The sequence below is a fragment of the Corythoichthys intestinalis genome, chromosome 11, assembly GCF_030265065.1.
Source record: "Corythoichthys intestinalis isolate RoL2023-P3 chromosome 11, ASM3026506v1, whole genome shotgun sequence".
NCBI classification, from domain to species: domain Eukaryota; kingdom Metazoa; phylum Chordata; class Actinopteri; order Syngnathiformes; family Syngnathidae; genus Corythoichthys; species Corythoichthys intestinalis.
Window position 1 is genome coordinate 39,655,974 of NC_080405.1, and position 19,343 is coordinate 39,675,316.

At 38.5% G+C, this 19,343-nt stretch overlaps 1 protein-coding gene across 1 annotated transcript in view; it reads left to right on the forward strand.

Annotated features, from left to right (window-relative positions):
* The first annotated feature begins 1,860 nt into the window (after positions 1–1,860).
* The window catches only part of mtnr1c (melatonin receptor 1C), a 55,472-nt gene continuing 37,989 nt past the window's right edge, over positions 1,861–19,343 (forward strand). Inside the window, exon 1 of the mRNA XM_057850469.1 lies at positions 1,861–2,468. Coding sequence (XP_057706452.1) covers positions 2,276–2,468 — 193 coding nt within the window. The 5' untranslated portion in view covers positions 1,861–2,275. The remainder of the gene's footprint in view (positions 2,469–19,343) is intronic.

The window sequence follows — 19,343 nt, forward strand, 5'->3', positions numbered from 1 at the left end:
GAACCGCAAAATGTCCTTGTTTCAATGTCTCTCCTCCAATATTTTTACAGGATATTCTTTTTATCCAAGTATTTTTCCCCAGTTGCTAAATAAATGGTATGGTCATGACAAATAACAGTCTCGTGCTAAATGGAATATGAAATATTAAAAATGCATTTATTCAGTACAAAATTACTCCATAATGGTCAAAACTGTCAACTTCACCTGTACTGTCACACCTCCCAAATAGTATTTTATGCCATCAAAGTTAGTCCGGCTTTTGTCATTTCCCTTCCCCGGCTTCGGAGAATGTAAACAAACCAAGAGGCGTGACAGCTAGCCGACATGCTAACCCAAACCAAGTGACATCTCAAAGTCTTATTTCCGCTATTTGAAGCAAAAAAAATCACACAAAACTAGCCCAGGTCATGTCACACGGCGGGGTTGTCGATTGTGTTCGCCGATCGGCAACCCGCCCGGTGGCGAGTAAGTTACAGCTCGTAAAGACGAAGACGTAAACAGTGAGAGACCAGCGTGCAGTTTTTGTGTGCAGCTAACATGGCAGAAGGTGTCTGAGGTGAACTCTTCTACATGCCCGTCCATGATCGAACATAAGTAAATATTCCTTTATTTAAACAAAGTTTGAAGTATTTACTTTGTAATCGCTGTATTCGCGGCCATTTTAACACAAAGTTGCTATTTCTGATGGGGTGGAAAATTTGACAGAACACCGGTACCGCTCTCCCGGTGGGGGTGGTGCAACAAGCCGCCAGTCGGCCAAATGGCATTCTCGGTGGACAAGGAGCATTGTCAGTAAAAATGCAAACCACCTCAGTATTAAAACGTGTTCCATGATCCCAGTATTTGAAATGTTGAAATGTTTACTCACTTCCTCGTAATTCCAATGATCCCATAGTTGTCACACACTTGTCTTGGCCGATGTCGGGATGAACGGGAACTTTCTGAAACCCAAAAAGGCTCACACGCCTGTCCCTGGTGCAGCTACAAAAGCCTGCAGGCGTTTGGCTGCCGTGATGCAAAAAATAAACAAATTAATCCGCAAAATCAGCTGAATCAACTGTCTATCTGCATTCTATAAAGCAATGCTGACCCGGGTGACCTCACATTCGCATTCGTCCTTAACCCGAGACTGGAGCCGGAAGTCACTCATTTGCATGGCGCGGAATTTTAAAAATTTAGCATGTAAAACGATCGATTCTACACACATCCAAGCGGTCCATTTCATTCAGGAGCATAAAACACCGTGTGAAATATGAAATAAACATGCTTTTTGGTGTCATACGCACTTTAACTTTGCTCTTTTACTAAGACTAAGAATGTAGTTTAATTTCACACAAACACAGAAATTCTAAAATATGGCCAGTTTTTATACTTTATATTGACAGGAACTGTAAATTCATGTCATTTACTTTTGTACGAAACAAATCAAGTGAACTGAGTGTATATTGTATCTGCTGGTGAAAATGTTTGCGGGTGTTTTCAAAATAAGGTGATAAAAAAATATTATTATTCAACTTTTTAAAGGACTGTAGATAATAGAGTAATAGATAATAGAATAAATGTTGTGCATTTACACTGGATTAAACCGTTTAACGACTTAGTATTTGCTTTTGGCAAATAGACGTTTATTATAAGACTTATGGACACAAGAAGGCGCCGTTTCCTCGTTGCACGCGGAGATCAATAATCTATTTTTGTTTTCAAACTGCATACTATTACTTGACTTCACTTCAATCGCTTTTGATCTCTTATCTCTTTGCGGATGTCGTCGGTGGAGGTGGTGCTCCGTGCGTCTCCTGTCAGGACGCACAGCGCGCCACACACGCACCTACTTGAAATGAAAGGCGCCCACAAGTCATCTGCCTCTAGAGCTTGAACACAAGTGCAGCCTTTATATAGATAGCAGAAAAACCCAACACGAGACAAGGCTTCGTGTGCACGAGTGAGCCTCCCATCCTTCCATAAAGTACTGAGTGACCCCTCTGCGCAGGATCTCTTGGTACCTTGGACTGACGGACTCCTTGACACACGGGAACCTAGAATCAACCGGACCTCTCTGACAAAAGCTACCACTTTGTCAACGTATATTCCTTGAATGGCGCAAAATTCTTATGACTACTTTTGCACCAACACAACTCGCGCAGGAGCGTGTTTTTGGATTCGGACCACGAGGAAGTTCCAGACTCCCTCCGGTTGAGTCTATCGGGTTTTTTTTTTTCCTCATTTGGAAAGCGGGCGCAACACTTCCACCATGATCGCCGTGCTCTGAAGGGAGATGGATTTAGAGGAAGGGGAGCTAAACGGCTCCTCTTGTATACCCCGGAATGAGAGCGGCACCGGACTGAGCGCCTCGGCCGGACTGTCCACTGCGCTGGCCAGCGTGCTGATCTTTACCATCGTGGTCGATATTCTGGGAAACGTGCTCGTCATTCTGTCCGTGTACAGGAATAAGAAGCTAAGGAATGCAGGTGAGGGAGTAGCAACAACCTTCAAGTCGTGCGTTTTTGCAAAATAACAAATGAACATGCCCAATTTCCCCCTCCCCATAGCAATTGAAAAAATAAATAATAATAAAAAAAATTCCAAAAAGGCAGGGCCGTTCCTGACCAATTTGGTACCAAAGGCAACATATTTGCTGATACCCCCCATGCAACAATAGCTATTTTCACTTCAAACACTCACACTTACACTGTACTTATTTTCCACTAGCAGTTGGTGTAAGTGAATGTACTGGACTTGATGGGCTTGGACCTGGTGCTGATGGCTGTAAAAAGATGGCCCCGGAAGCATTCGCGGATTTTAAGGGGGAACTGGTGACCGAAAACTGTCCTTGCATGTAATTGACTTGAATGAATAAATGAATGAATGAATGAATGAATGAATGAATGAATGAATGAATGAATGAATGAATGAATGAATGAAATGAAATGAACAAAAAAACATTTTTATAATGGGTCAAAATTATTTTTCGAGCACCTTAGACAGTCATTTGCTTTGCATAAATATATATATATATATATATATATATATATATATATATATATATATATATATATATATATATATATATATATATATATATATTCATACTGTATATGTATCATAGAGAAAAAATATTTTTTTAAAACAATTGTTTTCTTTGATTGAAAATATATATATATATATATTTTTTTTTTTTTGATTGAAGCAACTTTTTGGGGGATTGAATGATTTAGATACAAATTTCTTAATCATAATATGGCCCAAACACAAAAATGGATTGCTTCAATCAAAGAAAACTTTTTCTATGAAAAATGTGAAAAGTGTTCACATGCAAATTTTTCAATCTCAAATATTTTTTCGCATTCAAAAACTTTTTTTCAATGATTGAATTTTTTTTTTGGATTGAAGTGATTTTTCTTTTTGAAGAGCTATATATTTTTTGGAGCAACTTATTTTTTGATTGAATAATAAAGAGAAAAAAGCTTTTTGCTTAAAATAAGTGTGTTAAGCTTATTTTCAGCTAGCTATTTTTCTAATTTCAAGAAGTCTGAGCAAAATTTACTTGAAACACTGGCAGATAATTTCACTTCATTCTAGTAGATTTATACTGAAAACCACTTTCACTTTTTCAGTTTTAAGGATATGCGTTTTTGCAGTGCATATGTATAGGTTCAGGTGATACACTGTTCGATTCAAACCTTTGTTTTAAAAAACTACTAAAGAAAAATATGTTTTATTATTTTAACTTTTAATGGGTGCTTTCATTATGACTTCCTCCTGGAGTGACAGTCATGCACACCAATTTGATGTAGAGTGCGGCGTATGGTCTGAGCACTAACAGGCTGTCCCTCCACCTCTTCTCTGCAGCAATGCTGACGGCACTCCTGTAACGAGTCAGTTGACATTTTGGAGGGAAAATGACAAGCGGTACTCAATTTGGACCTTTAAAGATTTAAGTTTTTCAAAAGGGTGTACTCACTTTAGTTGCCAGGGGTTTAGATATTAATGGCTATATTTTGAGTTATTTTGAGGGAAAAAATAATTAACTCTATTATACTAGTATAAGCTGCACACAGACTACTTTTTATTGTGTCAAAGTGTCATTTTGTCAGTGTTGTCCCATGAAAAGATATACTTAAACATCTGCAGAAATGCGAGGGGTGTACTCACTTTTGTGACACCCTGTGGCCCAGTGGTGAATGGTGTTTTTTCAATGAGATGAGGCTCAAAGTGTGTCAGCCTGTAAGTGCTTCATGACAGTGGAGGGGCTCAGCGGCATCCGCTGCTTGGTAGGGAAAGAAACTAGAGTGCCAGAAGTCGAGTCTCCAAACACAAGTAGCGAGAAAAGAAAAAAACACCAGATATACAAGCTCGATTTTTCGCTAGTCATTTTTAACAAAGCAAGTGTCGCTAGGACGATTATGAAAGTCTCCGGATCAACTCAGAACAACGAAATGAAAATTGAAAAACAACTCCTGCGGATGTTGACAAAACAAGATCAATGATTCTCTCATTTTGCTGTCAATCAAAAAGGTTAGGGTGCGCTGGGAATTGGATCCCAAAGCTGACAAGGGAGAATTCCGTAATTATTTACAAGGTTTATTGTCAGGAGCGCGCAGACAGAGGTGTAGCAAGGGTCCCCGGGGGCCCCAGGCAACAAGCAACATGGGGCCCTTCGAGCGTGTGCAAGTAAGGGGGGCAGTTGGACTTGGACCAATAGAAGAAAGAGTCGCAACACAAAAATACCACCATTGGATGCAGAGGTATATACCTTTGCGTGAAATCAGTAGTCAGATTGGCCCTACGACCCACCATATTCAAATTATTCCGTAAAAACCACTGATTGGTGGACTACCGACCGAAATGAATATTAAATTTGCTAATAAAATTGTTTAGGATTATTTTAGATGCATATATGTTATATTTTTCTCATAGAGTATTTGACGAGGAATACAATAGACTCATTAATAGACGTTTTTGGAAAAATCATAATTTCTTTAAGTAGACACTTGAATAATGAGGTGGGCTGTGAAAATCAACGTAAAACAACTCGGCAAAGACTTTCCAGAGAGTACTTGGTGAGTCACTCTTTAAACAATCATGTGGTATTAATAGTTGAATGGACTTTATTAAACATGTATAATCTACATGACATGGTTAGTGCTGATTGGGATTGATAACAGAATCGTTAGATAATCTGCCAAATGATTCCACGGTATTGAAACACTCCCTAAACTTGTCGCTGCAACATTGCAGTAAAGCTGCGTGTCCTAAATCTGTTTGCCTCTGGGGGCCCCTGCTGGCTGGGGGCCCTTGGCAATTTCCTGGTTTGCCTAATGGGATGCGACGCCTCTACACGCAGAGGGTCGCAGCAGCGCACGTGCACGTCAGGTGGTGCCTGGCAAGAGTAGACGTGAGGTCGGGCAATGGTACAGGTCAGGGAGCAGGCACGGGGAATCCTGGGACAGAACAAATGTCAGGTTAGCCGGTTGAATATACATATGTAGAGAAAAACCTGAGTGATGGACGTGACTGACGGGAATGCCGAAAGATTTGGTCTGGCGACGTCTGGTCTCCGGCCTGCAATCAAGGAGCCCTAACAGATTCAGCCTCAGACAGATCATCCAGTCATCAAGCAGAGAAGTAGAGTCTGGGCCAGTGGAGCCCCGCCCACTGCCCCTAGCTAGCTGTAATTCCTGAAAATGTTTTGCAGTACCATGTAATAAATAGAGTTAGTTAAATAAACAATGCTTTCTAGTTATAATTCCTCTGTAACATAAAAAATAAGTTTGGCAAGAATACATTGCAGTATGCCTTGAATCTTGGCTCGAACTTTTCTGTGTGGGGTTTGCATATTCTGTTGTTTTGAATTTGTGAGCGTGAATGCTTGCTTGTCTACATATGCATCATGATTGCATGGTGAAGAATCCAGGGTGCATGAAGCCTTGCCTTAAATCAGGTGGGATAAATTCTGGCTTGCCCGGAAAAATGATGGATTGAAAATTGTCATTAAGTCCAAAAGATTTATGGTGGGACATGTTGTGGCGGCCTATGAATTCCTCGTTCTCACAGTTGTAACTTAACCATCAGCAATATATCAAGGATGGATGATAAAGAGAGAATGTTTGGTGGTATACATTAGTTATATAATACCAGAATAGCTGAATATTATTACCATAATGCATTTGTAACAGCACTATGTAGTATATCTAATCGATCTGATCGTTAAAAAATTTAAAGAGGTAAACTTTAAAGAGCAGCCTGTCCAGCAGCTCCACTGACTTTCCACTAGTGTGTACATTTGCGACCATTTACTGTTTATTTTGCACTTTGTTAACCCATTTTAAGCTACTTGCATTGTTTTAGCTGTGACATTTGTTATTGCTGTAGTTGTGATTCGACAGCCCGTCCCGACAGCTTTTAACTCTTCCATTTATTTGTTATATGACAAATTGGATTCCTTTTGTTTCGCGCTAAGCCGTTCGGACTATTACGTTTAAGCTAGTCTATTGTTTATGTTATTCAATTTATTTTTTGGGCCGTCTACTGGCATTGGACTTTTGCCATTTAAAGTGAGTACGACAAGATTAAAAAAGTTCTTAAATAGCATTATTATGTGAATTAGAATTATATTTTGAGACGATTCGACTATATACAACAAATTGGCAAAGCGTAGATGACGAGTTTTTTAATCTGCGGTTTAGCCACTCCTACCTTTATAGGGCTCTAGTGCCCCAAACAGGAGGATGATGTCGGCAGAAGAATGGTTTCATCTGATTTAGATTTCAGCCCATTGAGGGGGAATTATTCATAACAACGAAAATGCGACGAAGACAGCAGAAAAATGTCACTCTTTCAATCTCTCTAGTCCAATATTTTTACAGGATATTCTTTTTATCAAAGTACTTTTCCCCAATTGCTAAATAAATGGTATGGTCATGACAAATAACAGTCTTGTGCTAAATGGAATATGAAATGTTAAAAATGCATTTATTCAGTACGACATGGAAAAATTTCTCCATAATTGTCAGAACTGTCCACTTGCCGAACTACATTTTATGCCACCGGCTTTTTTCATTTCCCTGCCCGCCCCGGCTTCCGAGACGGAGGAAAGAGCGTAAACAACGGCGGGCTGGCAGTAATCGTCGCCGGGAATAAACCCCGAAAATAGCCCATTCTCGGTGCAAAAAAAAAAAAAAACTGCCAACATCGGAGCACGGAGCTGCACGTGGCCAAGCCGAGGAAAGCGCATTATCGGCGAGCATGCGAGGAGGAGCAGTCGGGCTGGGTCAGCCAACCCGTCATTGTACTGGGGCCACAGCGGGCTGGCAGTGCTCGTCGCCGGGAATGAGCGCCGAAAATAGCCCATTCTTGGCCAATATCAGAGCACGGAGCTGCTCGTGGCCAAGCCGAGGAAATCACATTCTCGGTGGGCACGCAAAGAGCAGGCCCCCAGGCCATTTGGGGGCCCTAAGCAAAAAAATGCAAAGGGGCCCATATTTTTGGCCCACCATTTCGACACTGTACTGTGAAACCCATACATGCAATCCAACCGATACGTCCATATTTTGTATATTAATCAGATTTTGTTGCACCGCATACTTCCAACGTCTCACCCCAAATGATTGTCAGTACTTACAGTAGATAGCGCCAAACCTTTTTCTGAAAGAGGAAAGAAAGAAGTTAAGGAAGAACTTTTTTTTTTTTTTTTTTTAAGCTTCTAATCAAGTATCAAAACTCACAAAAGTCAAATAAAGCAAAATGCAGTAAACAAAATAGAATATAAATTGAACAGTGGTCAGGGGCCCTAAGCAGCTGCATAGTCTGCGTATAGGCTGGGCCGGCCCTGGCAAAGAGGACTGGGGGCCACAAGCCGCCTGCCACAAAATGCAAGCCACTTTTTTATGAAAAACGTGTGCTATGATCCCAGTATTTGACATACCATATTAGCCCGAATATAAGACGTTTTTTGCATTGAAATAAGACTGAAAAAGAGTGAGTCGTCTTATATTTGGGGTCTAGACATCATACCCATTCACCACACTAGATGGCGCCAGATATCATTGAAGCGATGTTCTGTCATGACAGATCTCAGCCACTCTCAAGTTTAACCAGTATGCATTATTTTATTGCAATGTTTTTCCTTATTCAGATTTGTTTCAAGACTACAGTTACAGTTAGACTTTACCTTGATGGTTAATTCAGCTATTGCAATTTTGTTGTTTCATCACAATAGATTGGTTTATTTACATTTCAAAAACCAGAGGCCATTAATTTACGAATGTGATTGCACTTTAGTTTACATATTTTAATGTTCAGATATTAAGATTTGAATTTGGGCAAAATAACATGCTTTTTTCTCTCAAATATATTGTTAAAATCATTTGTTTCAGATGTACTGTAATTATTTTCTGTATAAAAATTAATTTGGTGTTCAAAAAGTCTTTTTTCAGACTTGAGTCTTGAAAAAGAGGGGGTCGTCTTAGAATCAGGGCCGTCTTATATTTGGGCCAATACGGTAATAAAAAACACGATGTTTACTCCCTTCCTCGTAAGTCCAATGGTCCCACAGCTGTCCGAATTGTTTACGCCAATATCGGGGAGAACGGGAACTTTTTGAAACCCAAAAAGGCTTATACGCCTCTTCCTAGTGCAGCAAATTTTTTCTCCAGCACATTTGGCCAGCATAATGCAAAAATTAAACGAATTAATCCGCAAAATCAACTGAATCTGCGGTCGTTCTGCATACTGTAGTAATGGATGTATACTGAAGATGACTATCCCGCTGACATCACATTCGGAATCCTCGTCAATCCAGGAAGTCGCTCATTTTCATGGCGCGGGATTAAAAAGACTGAATAAATATATCGATCGCTTCCACACACATCCAAGCAGTCCATTTCATTCGGTTTATAAAATAACGCGGAAAATATGAAATAATCATGTTTTTTGCCGTCATACGCTCTTTAAATCTAATGTTACAACCAAGAGGAATTTCACCTCAATATGGTGCAGCATCCCCTTGGTGAGGAATATATCCCAGCGGAGCTATGGTGAGGGTATGTGGGGAATTTAAAAATAAAAAATAAAAAAGGGGTGGGGTATGGATGGATGGAAGTAAAGTATGTTGAGAAAGTATGTTGAGAGAGAAGCCAAAATGGGACAGGAGATTTAAAATGTTCCTTCTGGAATTGTGTTACTTACCAACAGATGAACTCACGGCTGTTTGAAATATGCAGCTGTTTACCTTCCAACTTCAGCTCCCAAAGTTGTTCGCGAAATTACATAATCCAGTAAGGACTTGTTTTGGCCTCTTGAGGATCACAGGTTTGGATCTTATTGTGGACTGATTATCACAGTGATCATAGTCTAGATGTGCTCCAATACGTAGTTGGAAGGAAGTACAATAAAACAGTGGGGAACACAATTTTTGTTGTTTTAAGTCTGACAGATGTTTTTAACTAATTTTGGGTGTGGAATCTAAAAGTGATCTCAATTTTTATCTCCATCATGTTGAACTATAGAAAACTTTTCTAAAAAAAAAATGCCATGTTACATACAATGGAAATACAAATTATTACCCAATGTTATACTTTGAAGGCGCAATTTGAGAAACAGTGGTAAATATCTCTAACGTAGAGAATTGAAACTACTCCAACAGTCTTTAAAACTGTTAATATGAGTATTATGGGCAACAATTTGATTTTTCTAATAGTTTCAAAGCTTGCAGTATCTAACTCAGTTGCACCTAAATTCATATTTAAAAATTCAACGCATGAGTTAGAAGTCACTGGCAATCCTATGCTTGACAGGCTGTTATCTAAAGTGAGTAGCTTTAGGTGTGATAGAGTTTCCACAGCCTTGCCTGTCTTCTCTCACATCTCTCCATAAATAATAACACCCCCATTCCTCCATTTGGCTTTATCCTTGGTCTTCCATCCCTGATAAATCACATCCCTCCATGTATGAGAAAAAGTAGTGTCTCGCAAACTGCCAAGGTGAGCGACTGTTGCATCATTACACACAACATCATATCATGTTGTCACAAACTTGAAGGGTCCCAGGAGCAGCGTGAAGGTGAACAAGATGTTTATTATAGTCAATACAGTGCTATTTTTCTTACCTCGGAGAAAATGCAGTCCTATTAATGACCCTTGGTCTATTTCAGTCTCAGTTGGCCACTAACTCCTGTCACGGTGGCTGTTAGGATATTAGTTGTGGGCTCTACAAGGGCATACTCATGCTTTGAAAGGCAAAAGACAGTTACATCAAGTTTTCATCAAGCTTATGCTGGTGAAAGTAGAATGACCTACAAAAACTTGCTTTATTTCCATTGACTGGTATCATAAAAACAAAGCATACATCCAAGGCTGTGATTTATTATGCAGAACAGAACACTTAGCCTGGTTTACACGGAGCAGGACAGTTGACCCTGGTTTTTTGTGCTTAACCATGCAGTGTAGCAATAACTGCATTTGTTACATACTGTAAATTGTCAACTGTAAAGCCACCAATAAATTCAAGAACATGGAGGGGCTGTATTCTAATCTCTTGTTGGTGGGAAATTCAAGGACTACAGTTTATTTACCAATCATGTGTCCTGCCACAAGTAAACAATTCACAAAATCAACATTGAAAGAAATTAATGATCGCTGCTAGTCCTCCCACTCAAAATGGATTGGACGTTTTAGCGAATGGTCGCCAATTACACTGAAACATGAGTATTTGCATCCAGACCACCCAGTTTAAATGAAATGGAATCAGATAATATCCATTGTATAAATGTTATGACAACAGTTTACAATTATTTAGGCTATACTCTGCACAGCACGGGCAATTGCCCACATAACCACAGGTGGGACTTTAGAGTACACAGTCACCAATTAGTTTTTCAACAGGTCTAACTTGTAAAACATAAACAAAAAATCTGAGATTACAATAGATAACACCCCCCCGGTCTTCTCTGGCCCCAAAGTTCCCACCGCCTTACAAATTGTGCAGCCCAAACCCGAATTTCCCATAAGGGTACTGGTCTGTTGCTCCGGCTGTTGCTGGTCCACCTGGCTGACTGCTGGTGCTGTAGCTGGCCCCCACTCCAGGTGGCGCTGAACCTGACCAGCTTCTGCCACGGTAGCAGCCTCCTGCCCCGGCTTGGCAAACCTGGCTAGCTGCTTTGGCGCTAGCCTCCTTCTCACCCGGTCCAGCCCATTAGCATGATCGCTGCAGCTGCCCTCATCCCCGGTTGTTGCTTTTCTGATTCGTTTTGAATCATCTCTCTTCTTTTTGAAAAAAGACAGTAAATGTAACTGTCTTTTTTGGATGTTGAAATACCGTTTGATCCTGGCTGCTTGCTCCCTAGATGCCACAGATTTCCCCTTTTTAAATTTTTTTTTTTTTTATGTTAGGGTGGGGATTTGTTGGTCCAGCTTTTCAGTGCATCAACAAATCTCCGACTCTTTCAAATGACGTTAAAATTTTTATAAACAACATGAAATTCTTAGGATTTGTTCTGTAAATGAATTCATGCATATTATTATTTTATTTTATAATTGTTTAAAATCGTTTTTATATTATTTTTATTTTCTATACACGCGAGGTGCCAGATCTAACGAAATACAGTAAGTCCTGGAACACAAGGAGGCCAAAATGAAGAGGTGCCAGATCTTGTTCCGGCAGGATCCAGCACAAATTAACCCCTGGTCTTTTGTTGTCAGTGAGAATGGGTTAAGTAATATAAAAGATTTTTTTTTTTTTTTTTTTAATATTGGACTGGCTATAACCAGAGTGTATTTCCGTTTTTATTCATTTAATTTCAGTAATTTTGTTATATTGACATTTTATTGATTTGTAAATGTACAGTACAGGCCAAAAGTTTGGACACACCTCACATTCAATGCAACACAATTAGGGTTGTTCCGATCATGTTTTTTTGCTCCTGATCCGATCCTGATCGTTTTAGTTTGAGTATCTGCCGATCCCAATATTTCCCGATCCGATTGCTTTTTTTTTGCTCCCGATTCAATTCCAATCATTCCCGATAATTTTTCCCGATCATATACATTTTGGCAATGCATTAACAAAAAAAATGAATAAAACTCGGATGAATATATACATTCAACATACAGTACATAAGTACTGTATTTGTTTATTATGACAATAAATCCTCAAGCTGGCATTTACATTATCAACATTCTTTCTGTGAGAGGGGTCCACGGATAGAAAGACTTGTGACTTTGTATATTGTTACTAAATATTACCATCTAGTGTATTTGTTGAGCTTTCAGTAAATGATACTGTAGCCATGCCCAATTGCATGATGGGAAGTGGAACCATGACTTTGCGTAGTACTACCAATTGATATATCTTCTCTGCGTTGGGAAATAACATAAGGTGTTAAGAAAAAGATCAACTGCTACCTTGCTTCCCCACATTGCCTCCAATGGTATTTCTAATCGTAGGGAGAGGGATTGTAAGGCTTTAGCCAATTAAAAAAAAGCTCCAAAGGCTGCCAAAATTCACTCTACTCATTTTACGCTGCCCTTAATCTCTCTATATAGGTAAAACGGCGCAATTACAGATTGAGCGCGACAATGTGTGAGTGGGTCGTGCAGTGCATGCATTAATAGCGTTAAATATTTTAACGTGATAGATATTTTAAATAAATAATTACCGCCGTTATCGGGATAAATTTGATAACCCTACCTTAAGCCTAAACTAAAGACTCTGGATGAGTGTAACATATTATGTTTGTAACATTAAATACAATTAGAAAACGATTTAATTAAAAAATATATATATATTTAAAAAAGGCATGGCCGATATTTTTTTGCCGATTCCGATACTTTGAAAATGACGTGATCGGACCCGATCGATCGGGACATATCTAAACACAATTGAAGGTCCTAACCCTACTGATAAAGCAATAAATTCCACTTATTAACTCTGAAAAGGCATACCTGTGAAGTGAAAAACCAGTTTAGGTGACTCCCTCTTGAAGCTCATCAATCAAGAGAATGGCAAGTGTGCAAAAAAGAAATCAGAGGAAAGGGTGGCTATTTTAAAGATATTAGAATATTACATATTTTTCGTTACTTCCCTTCTCTTTTTTTTTTTCTAAGTACATAATTCCACACGCGTTCATAGTTTTATTACCTTCAGTGCAGTGTTGTTTTTGGCAACCCTTTTAATTTTAGTCTTCGTCTTTTGGACGAAACTACTTATTAGTCTTAGTCATATTTTAGTCATTTCAAAGTGTGCTAGTTTTAGTCAACGAATATTCAAACAAGTTTTAGTCTAGTTTTAGTTGATGAAAACTCAAAAAAAAAATTAGACTAGTATTGGTTGACGGATACACAAGGTTTTAATAAAATAAATAAATAAATAAATGTTTCCAACAATTTCGAATGAACATTGACAATCAAGTAAACACTTATTTTCACAACACTAGCTTTATTTGGGTGAAATTTAAAGAATGAATGCATTAAAATAAAATTCCTGCTGTGCAGGGAGGAACAAGTCATATGTAGCTTACAATTAATAAGGAACCTAAAGAAGCATAATGTTTGGAAATTAAAATAGGCCAAACCTTTATAACTGTAAAACAACACAAAACTAATAACCAACTCCTGTCCCACTCAGAACAAGTCCAAATTAAATTGCACTGCAGTAACTCACCTGTGGAAGCAGGTAACCCTGTACGCCTATAATGTCTTAAAATGACTTTTAAAAACTTACCCTCGCAAAAATATCAGCGCGTCGAACTTTTAGGTGCCGTTTCAGATTCGTAGTAAATGTATTTCCTCCACCAAGTATGTGGCCACAAGTATGGCAGGCGGGAGCTTCTTTCGGTTGGATTATAGATAAAATACGACCATGAATCCACGAGCTTGGAGCCGCCATTAATATTGATGTTAGATCACTGCTAATCACGACTGCCTCGGGGGAGGGTGGGGGCGTGCGCAAGTCACGTGAATGACGGTTGGCTCAGAAGCAGGCTGACTGACTACAGTACACAAAAAAACGTGCACAACTATCAAATGTCACCCATTGTGAACATATAGCGGTTACGATGGCACATTTTCATGTCTCGTCAGACGTAAGTTGGCAATCTTTTCGTTACGTTAAAGTCATCAAAGACGCGTTTTAAGCTCGTCATCGTGATGTCATCGTTATTAAAAAAAAAAAAAGTTTACGAAATGTTTTCGTTGTCGTCGTTGACGAAAATAACACTGCGTCAGTGAGAATTTAAAATGTAAATAGTCATGAAAATAAAGAAAACACAAATGAAAAGGTGTGTCCAAAACTGTACTTTTTCTTAACTCATTCACTCCCAGCCATTTTCACCGGTGCAACCCCTTTCGCTACCGGCCGATTTACTGAATTTTGACTGACTTTGCAAGGCCCACAGAAAATTCTGTTCTATTGCTATATAAACATGGAACCCACCAAAAGAAAGATTAAACTCTAGAAAAAAAAACAGTTCATATCTTTTTCCATTCTTTAGAAATCAGCATTAGAAAATAGCTTTGAGCAATTTTCCAATTTCTGATGAAAAAACAGAAATTGAGCTTTTTGTGAAAGCATACATTTCAAACATAACTTTGACTTTAACAAAGCTATTTTTTGCTTTAGTTACATCCCAAACATCTGAATAATGTTTTCCTTTTACAAAATGAGATAAACAACAAGACAAATAGAGCTTTTGATAGCAAAGTAACAATTTATTTACACATAACTAACTGAGAGATCACACTGTTGCGGCCGCGACAGCCAGGTAAACTCTTCCCTCATCGCCGCCTGTCTCATATAGATGGATTTTTTTGAGTCACTGCGGGGTCTGCTCGGCAAGCAGCACGTACTCAACGGGATCGTCCGCTGCTCTGGTGGTACCGGTCGTTCTGCTCGGTCGTCCAGCGCCTGGCACCTGGACACCATCTGGTTGTCTTCCATCGTCGCCCCGGCCGTCCGGCCCAGACGTTCGTTGCCGTTGAATCGGTTGCGGGTCTTACCAAATGCGCTACTGCCCTCCAGTGACCAGTTTTATTGCTTATAATGGATTTTCAGCTTTGTGCTTTGGAGCTAAATTGAATCAGAACCCAGAGATGTCTCTTATAAAAAAAATAAAAAAAAACGTAAAAGACATATACATACGTCTTTGGGACACTGAAGCAATTAAAAATAGAACATGTTTATACGTTTTTTTGGGAGCAAATGAGTTAAAAATATGTATGAAAATATTTATTTAAAAATATAATAATTATTAATAATTTAAAAGAATACACTGTATGTATGGTTATATTTTAAACCTACATATATGGACATTACATTTTTAGGTCATGCAGGCCAAATTCATATTCAAATGTTAGGATTGCGGGCTAAATGGCCCAAAATGTGATGTCCATATTTGTGGATGTCAGGTCTTAATGAGGTTTATTATTATCTGGTCTTTGCCTTTTTGGCAAAGCCAGATAATGTTATTCTGCAACTTTATTATTTATCTATTTATTATCTGGTCTTTGCTTTTTGGCAAAGCCAAATAATGTTATTCTGCGACTTTATTATTATTTATTTATTAATCAACTTATTCTCCGCGTTTAACCGGCGCGCCACACAGCCCGTACCGCTGCACCGATAGGCACGGTTCAGGTATCGACAAATCCCGGAATTCTCGTGTGACTGTGGCTTTTTGTCAAACGGCTCCGAAAAATTTTCCATTTTCACGTAAACGCCAATTTTCCCGATTTTTAAAACATTTTTTAAAACGCGACTTGTCCTACAATTTTTGACCAAATCACATAATTTGGACATCAAAAATTCCAGGACGGTGAGGGGCATAAAGATTGTATACAGAATTTGGAAAATTTTACGGTTCCCAGGGAATTTGCCAAAAACTTTTCCCATTCATTTTTAATGGGAAATGTCCCATTCACTTTCAATGGGATTTCCAATAGAATCTACATTGCATTGTTGCCATTGACGGCCATGTATGTCAAATCTATTGATGCTAATGGACTTGAATTCTATCAACGCCTATGTAACTCAATGCCATTGACGGCCATGGACGTCCAAAATGTTTCCCATTCATTTTCAATGGGAAAAACAACAAATTCCCCAAATCAACAGGAAATGACCAGATGTCAATAGGACGTGTCCCCCAAACTTCCCCAATTCCATTGACGCTTTTGAAGGGTGCTGCCATTAACGGCCATAGACGTCCAAATTTCCCATTCATTTCTAATGGCATTTACTTTGTTTAATGCCATTGATGGGCATGTTTGTCCATTCTATTGATAGCCCTGGGAGGGGGTAAGATGTGTATTGCCACACGGCAAAGACCAGAAGTAATTTCTCCAGAAATTGCAGTTTTTAGTTGTTATTATTATTATTAATATTATTATTTAACTTAGCAAAAAAAAATCCCATGCCTGATAAAGGGTTAAAATATAGATGACAGAAAATTATTGGGAATCTATATAAAGAGCAGGGGTACCCATTACGCCGATCCGCCCTGCTGTTAAGTTAGATCGTGGGAGGTTGTCTCCTTGAAAAGTAGATCTTGGAGCAAAAAACAATGATCACCCCTGATGTAGAGTTTTGCCTCACACTTGTCAAATATACCATACAATTTCAACCATTCATTCTTTTTTATGGCTTGTCCTCTTTCAGGTTGCAAGTGAATTGCAACCTATCTCAATTGACTCTAGAACCTTGAACTGAGCCATCCAATCCCACGGGCCCATATTAACAAAAAAGAACATTCACACTCACATTTACACCATTGAGCAATTAAGACTTCAATCAACCAAGCCCTGAAGAATACGCACGCAAGCAGAGGGAGAAAACACAAATTCCATTCAAGATTTCAAGATATATGTCAATATTGTGGCACATATTTCTTTGAACTTTTGTTCAACAAGACATGGCCCTCTCAGTGAAGGTTTTAAAGTCTTGTGAGAAAGCCAATGACCAAAAGTCGGTGGTCGCACAATGATGCTAATGAGCACATGAGAACTAGGCGGCAGTATGTTAGGTCAGAGAGTGCTTGGAATAATGAGCTTTTACATTTTCAAATACATTACATAACAAGATTTGTTCCTGTATTCACGTGCCAAAAGCTCGTTGGCAAGGAATATTGAGCCAAGGGGAACAATTTGAATATCGATTTTGCAAAAATCATACAGTTGGCTGGTCTCAGACAAGAGAGTGAGGGTGAAGAGCCCCGTTGAAAACTCATGCATGCACCCGGGTGGGCAATGGCTATGGCGTTCATTGCACATGGCCGCTCTACACCAAAACAAACTGGATTGACTGATGAGATCAGTCACATGGTTGTTTTCAGTGTTCTCATTAGTTAACATGTGTGAGAGTCTCCTTAGATAAATAAAGAGAATGATAAATGAATCCATCTACAAGGAGAATCCACATCCCAATCTATAGTTCTTTTCCTTTCTCTGAAGTGAATGCAATTTGTAGCAGTGGTAGTGCCTCAACAATCTCTGCTCTGTTCTTAAGAATCTATTTATAGCATTAGCTTTCTCATATGAATGTTTAATTGAACAGAGTTCTTTAAAGGAAAGCAAAGTCCCAGAACAAAAGTGTACAAGTTCGCTTTGGTCTTTAGCTCATCTCCTTTTAAGAAGTGCCGTTTTTTTAAGAGCAAGAGAGAGAGAGAGAGAGAGAGAGAGAGAGTTACATACAGAGGTGGGTCGAGTAGTCACTTTACTCAAGTAAGAGTAGCGCTACTTAAAAATAACATTACTCAAGTAAAAGTAGTCATACAAAAATGTACTCAAGGACAAGTAAAAAAAAAATATTCGGTGAAAAGAACACTCAAGTAATGAGTAAGTAATGAGTAACTTACGATGTGATTTTTTTTTTTTTTTAAACAATGGTATTTTTTGTTCTCAGCACAAAGTCATCTATATGAAATCTTATTATTATTAAACTGTAATACAACCAGAGGTGGGTAGAGTAGCCAAAAATTTTACTTAAGTAAGAGTAGTATTATTTCAAAATAATATTACTCAAGTAAAGTAGTCGTCCAAAAAAACTACTCAAGTACAAGTTAAAAAAAAAAAAAAAAAGTAGTTTGTGAAAAAAATAGTCAAGTTGTGAGTAACATTGTGAGTAACTGCTTAATTTTTTTTTTTTTTTTTTTTTTTATGAACAATGGTATTGTTTTCTGAGCACAAAGTTATCTATATGAACTGTTGTTATCTATAAGAACTGTTGTTATAATGTCCCTTTAGTGCGCTGTTTTTTTCTTTTTTTCACGTCAACTTTTTTTTTCTTCTTCCATGTCACCTTAGGAGTAAAAATGATACTGTACAATAACCCATTACATAACCACATCAAGCCAAAGAAATACCCCAAAAAATCATCAATCAGAATTTCGATGAGAGAAAAAAATTACACAAATGAACTATTATTCGTCTAAAGAGCATGAGAGCCCTCTGGTGGAGAAAATAGTTCACAGTTTGAATAGTGAAGAATTTCTTCATAATTACTATTTTTAAATTAAAACGATCATATCTCCGGTTTTCCGGGGTCAATCTGTGCCAAATAAAACTGGAGGGAGGTTAAAATCTGTGCTTTTGAGTCATGTTGAGGGCAGCCCTCTATAACAAATACTTCATTTTTTACGATGCTTTTAAGGAACCACATGATTGAACTGGCATGAAGCTAGAACAGCAAGCTTGCATCTGATTGGTGCAATTGAGTCATGTGATTATTGTTGCGACGTCTCATTGGTGAAATCGGTAAAGCTACTCTTCGCATCGCTGGCAAAAAATAAATAAATACATCTAGTATGTAGAACAGAGGAAAAATGTAAAAGCTCTTCTGTTGCCCAAAGTAGCGGAGTAAGCGCAGCATTTTTTTCTTCACAAATCTACTCAAGTAAAAGTAAAAAGTATAGCTTAACTACTCTTAGAAGTACATTTTTTCTCAAAAAGTTACTCAAGTAAATGTAACGGGGTACATGTAACGCGTTACTACCCACATCTGAATATAACCTATTACCGCATTAGACCAAATAATACACATAAATCTTCTAGAAAAATCTACAGGAATGAATCACCAGTCCAAAGAGCTTGAATATCAGCTAGTGGAGAAAACATACTTCCTACCATGAAATTAAGCAATCATATCTCTGGCTATCTGTGGTCTATTGGTGCCAAATAAAAATGGGGAGAGAAGTTGAAATCCACGCCGTCGGGGGATGTTGACGGCAGTGCTTTATGTGAAATAGTTTATTTTTTATGCTGCTTTAAAGACGCCATATTTTTGAAAACGCCGGCACGATCATCCAACTGAAAGCTTATGTGTAGTCATGTGACTATTGTTATGTCAGATTTGTATAA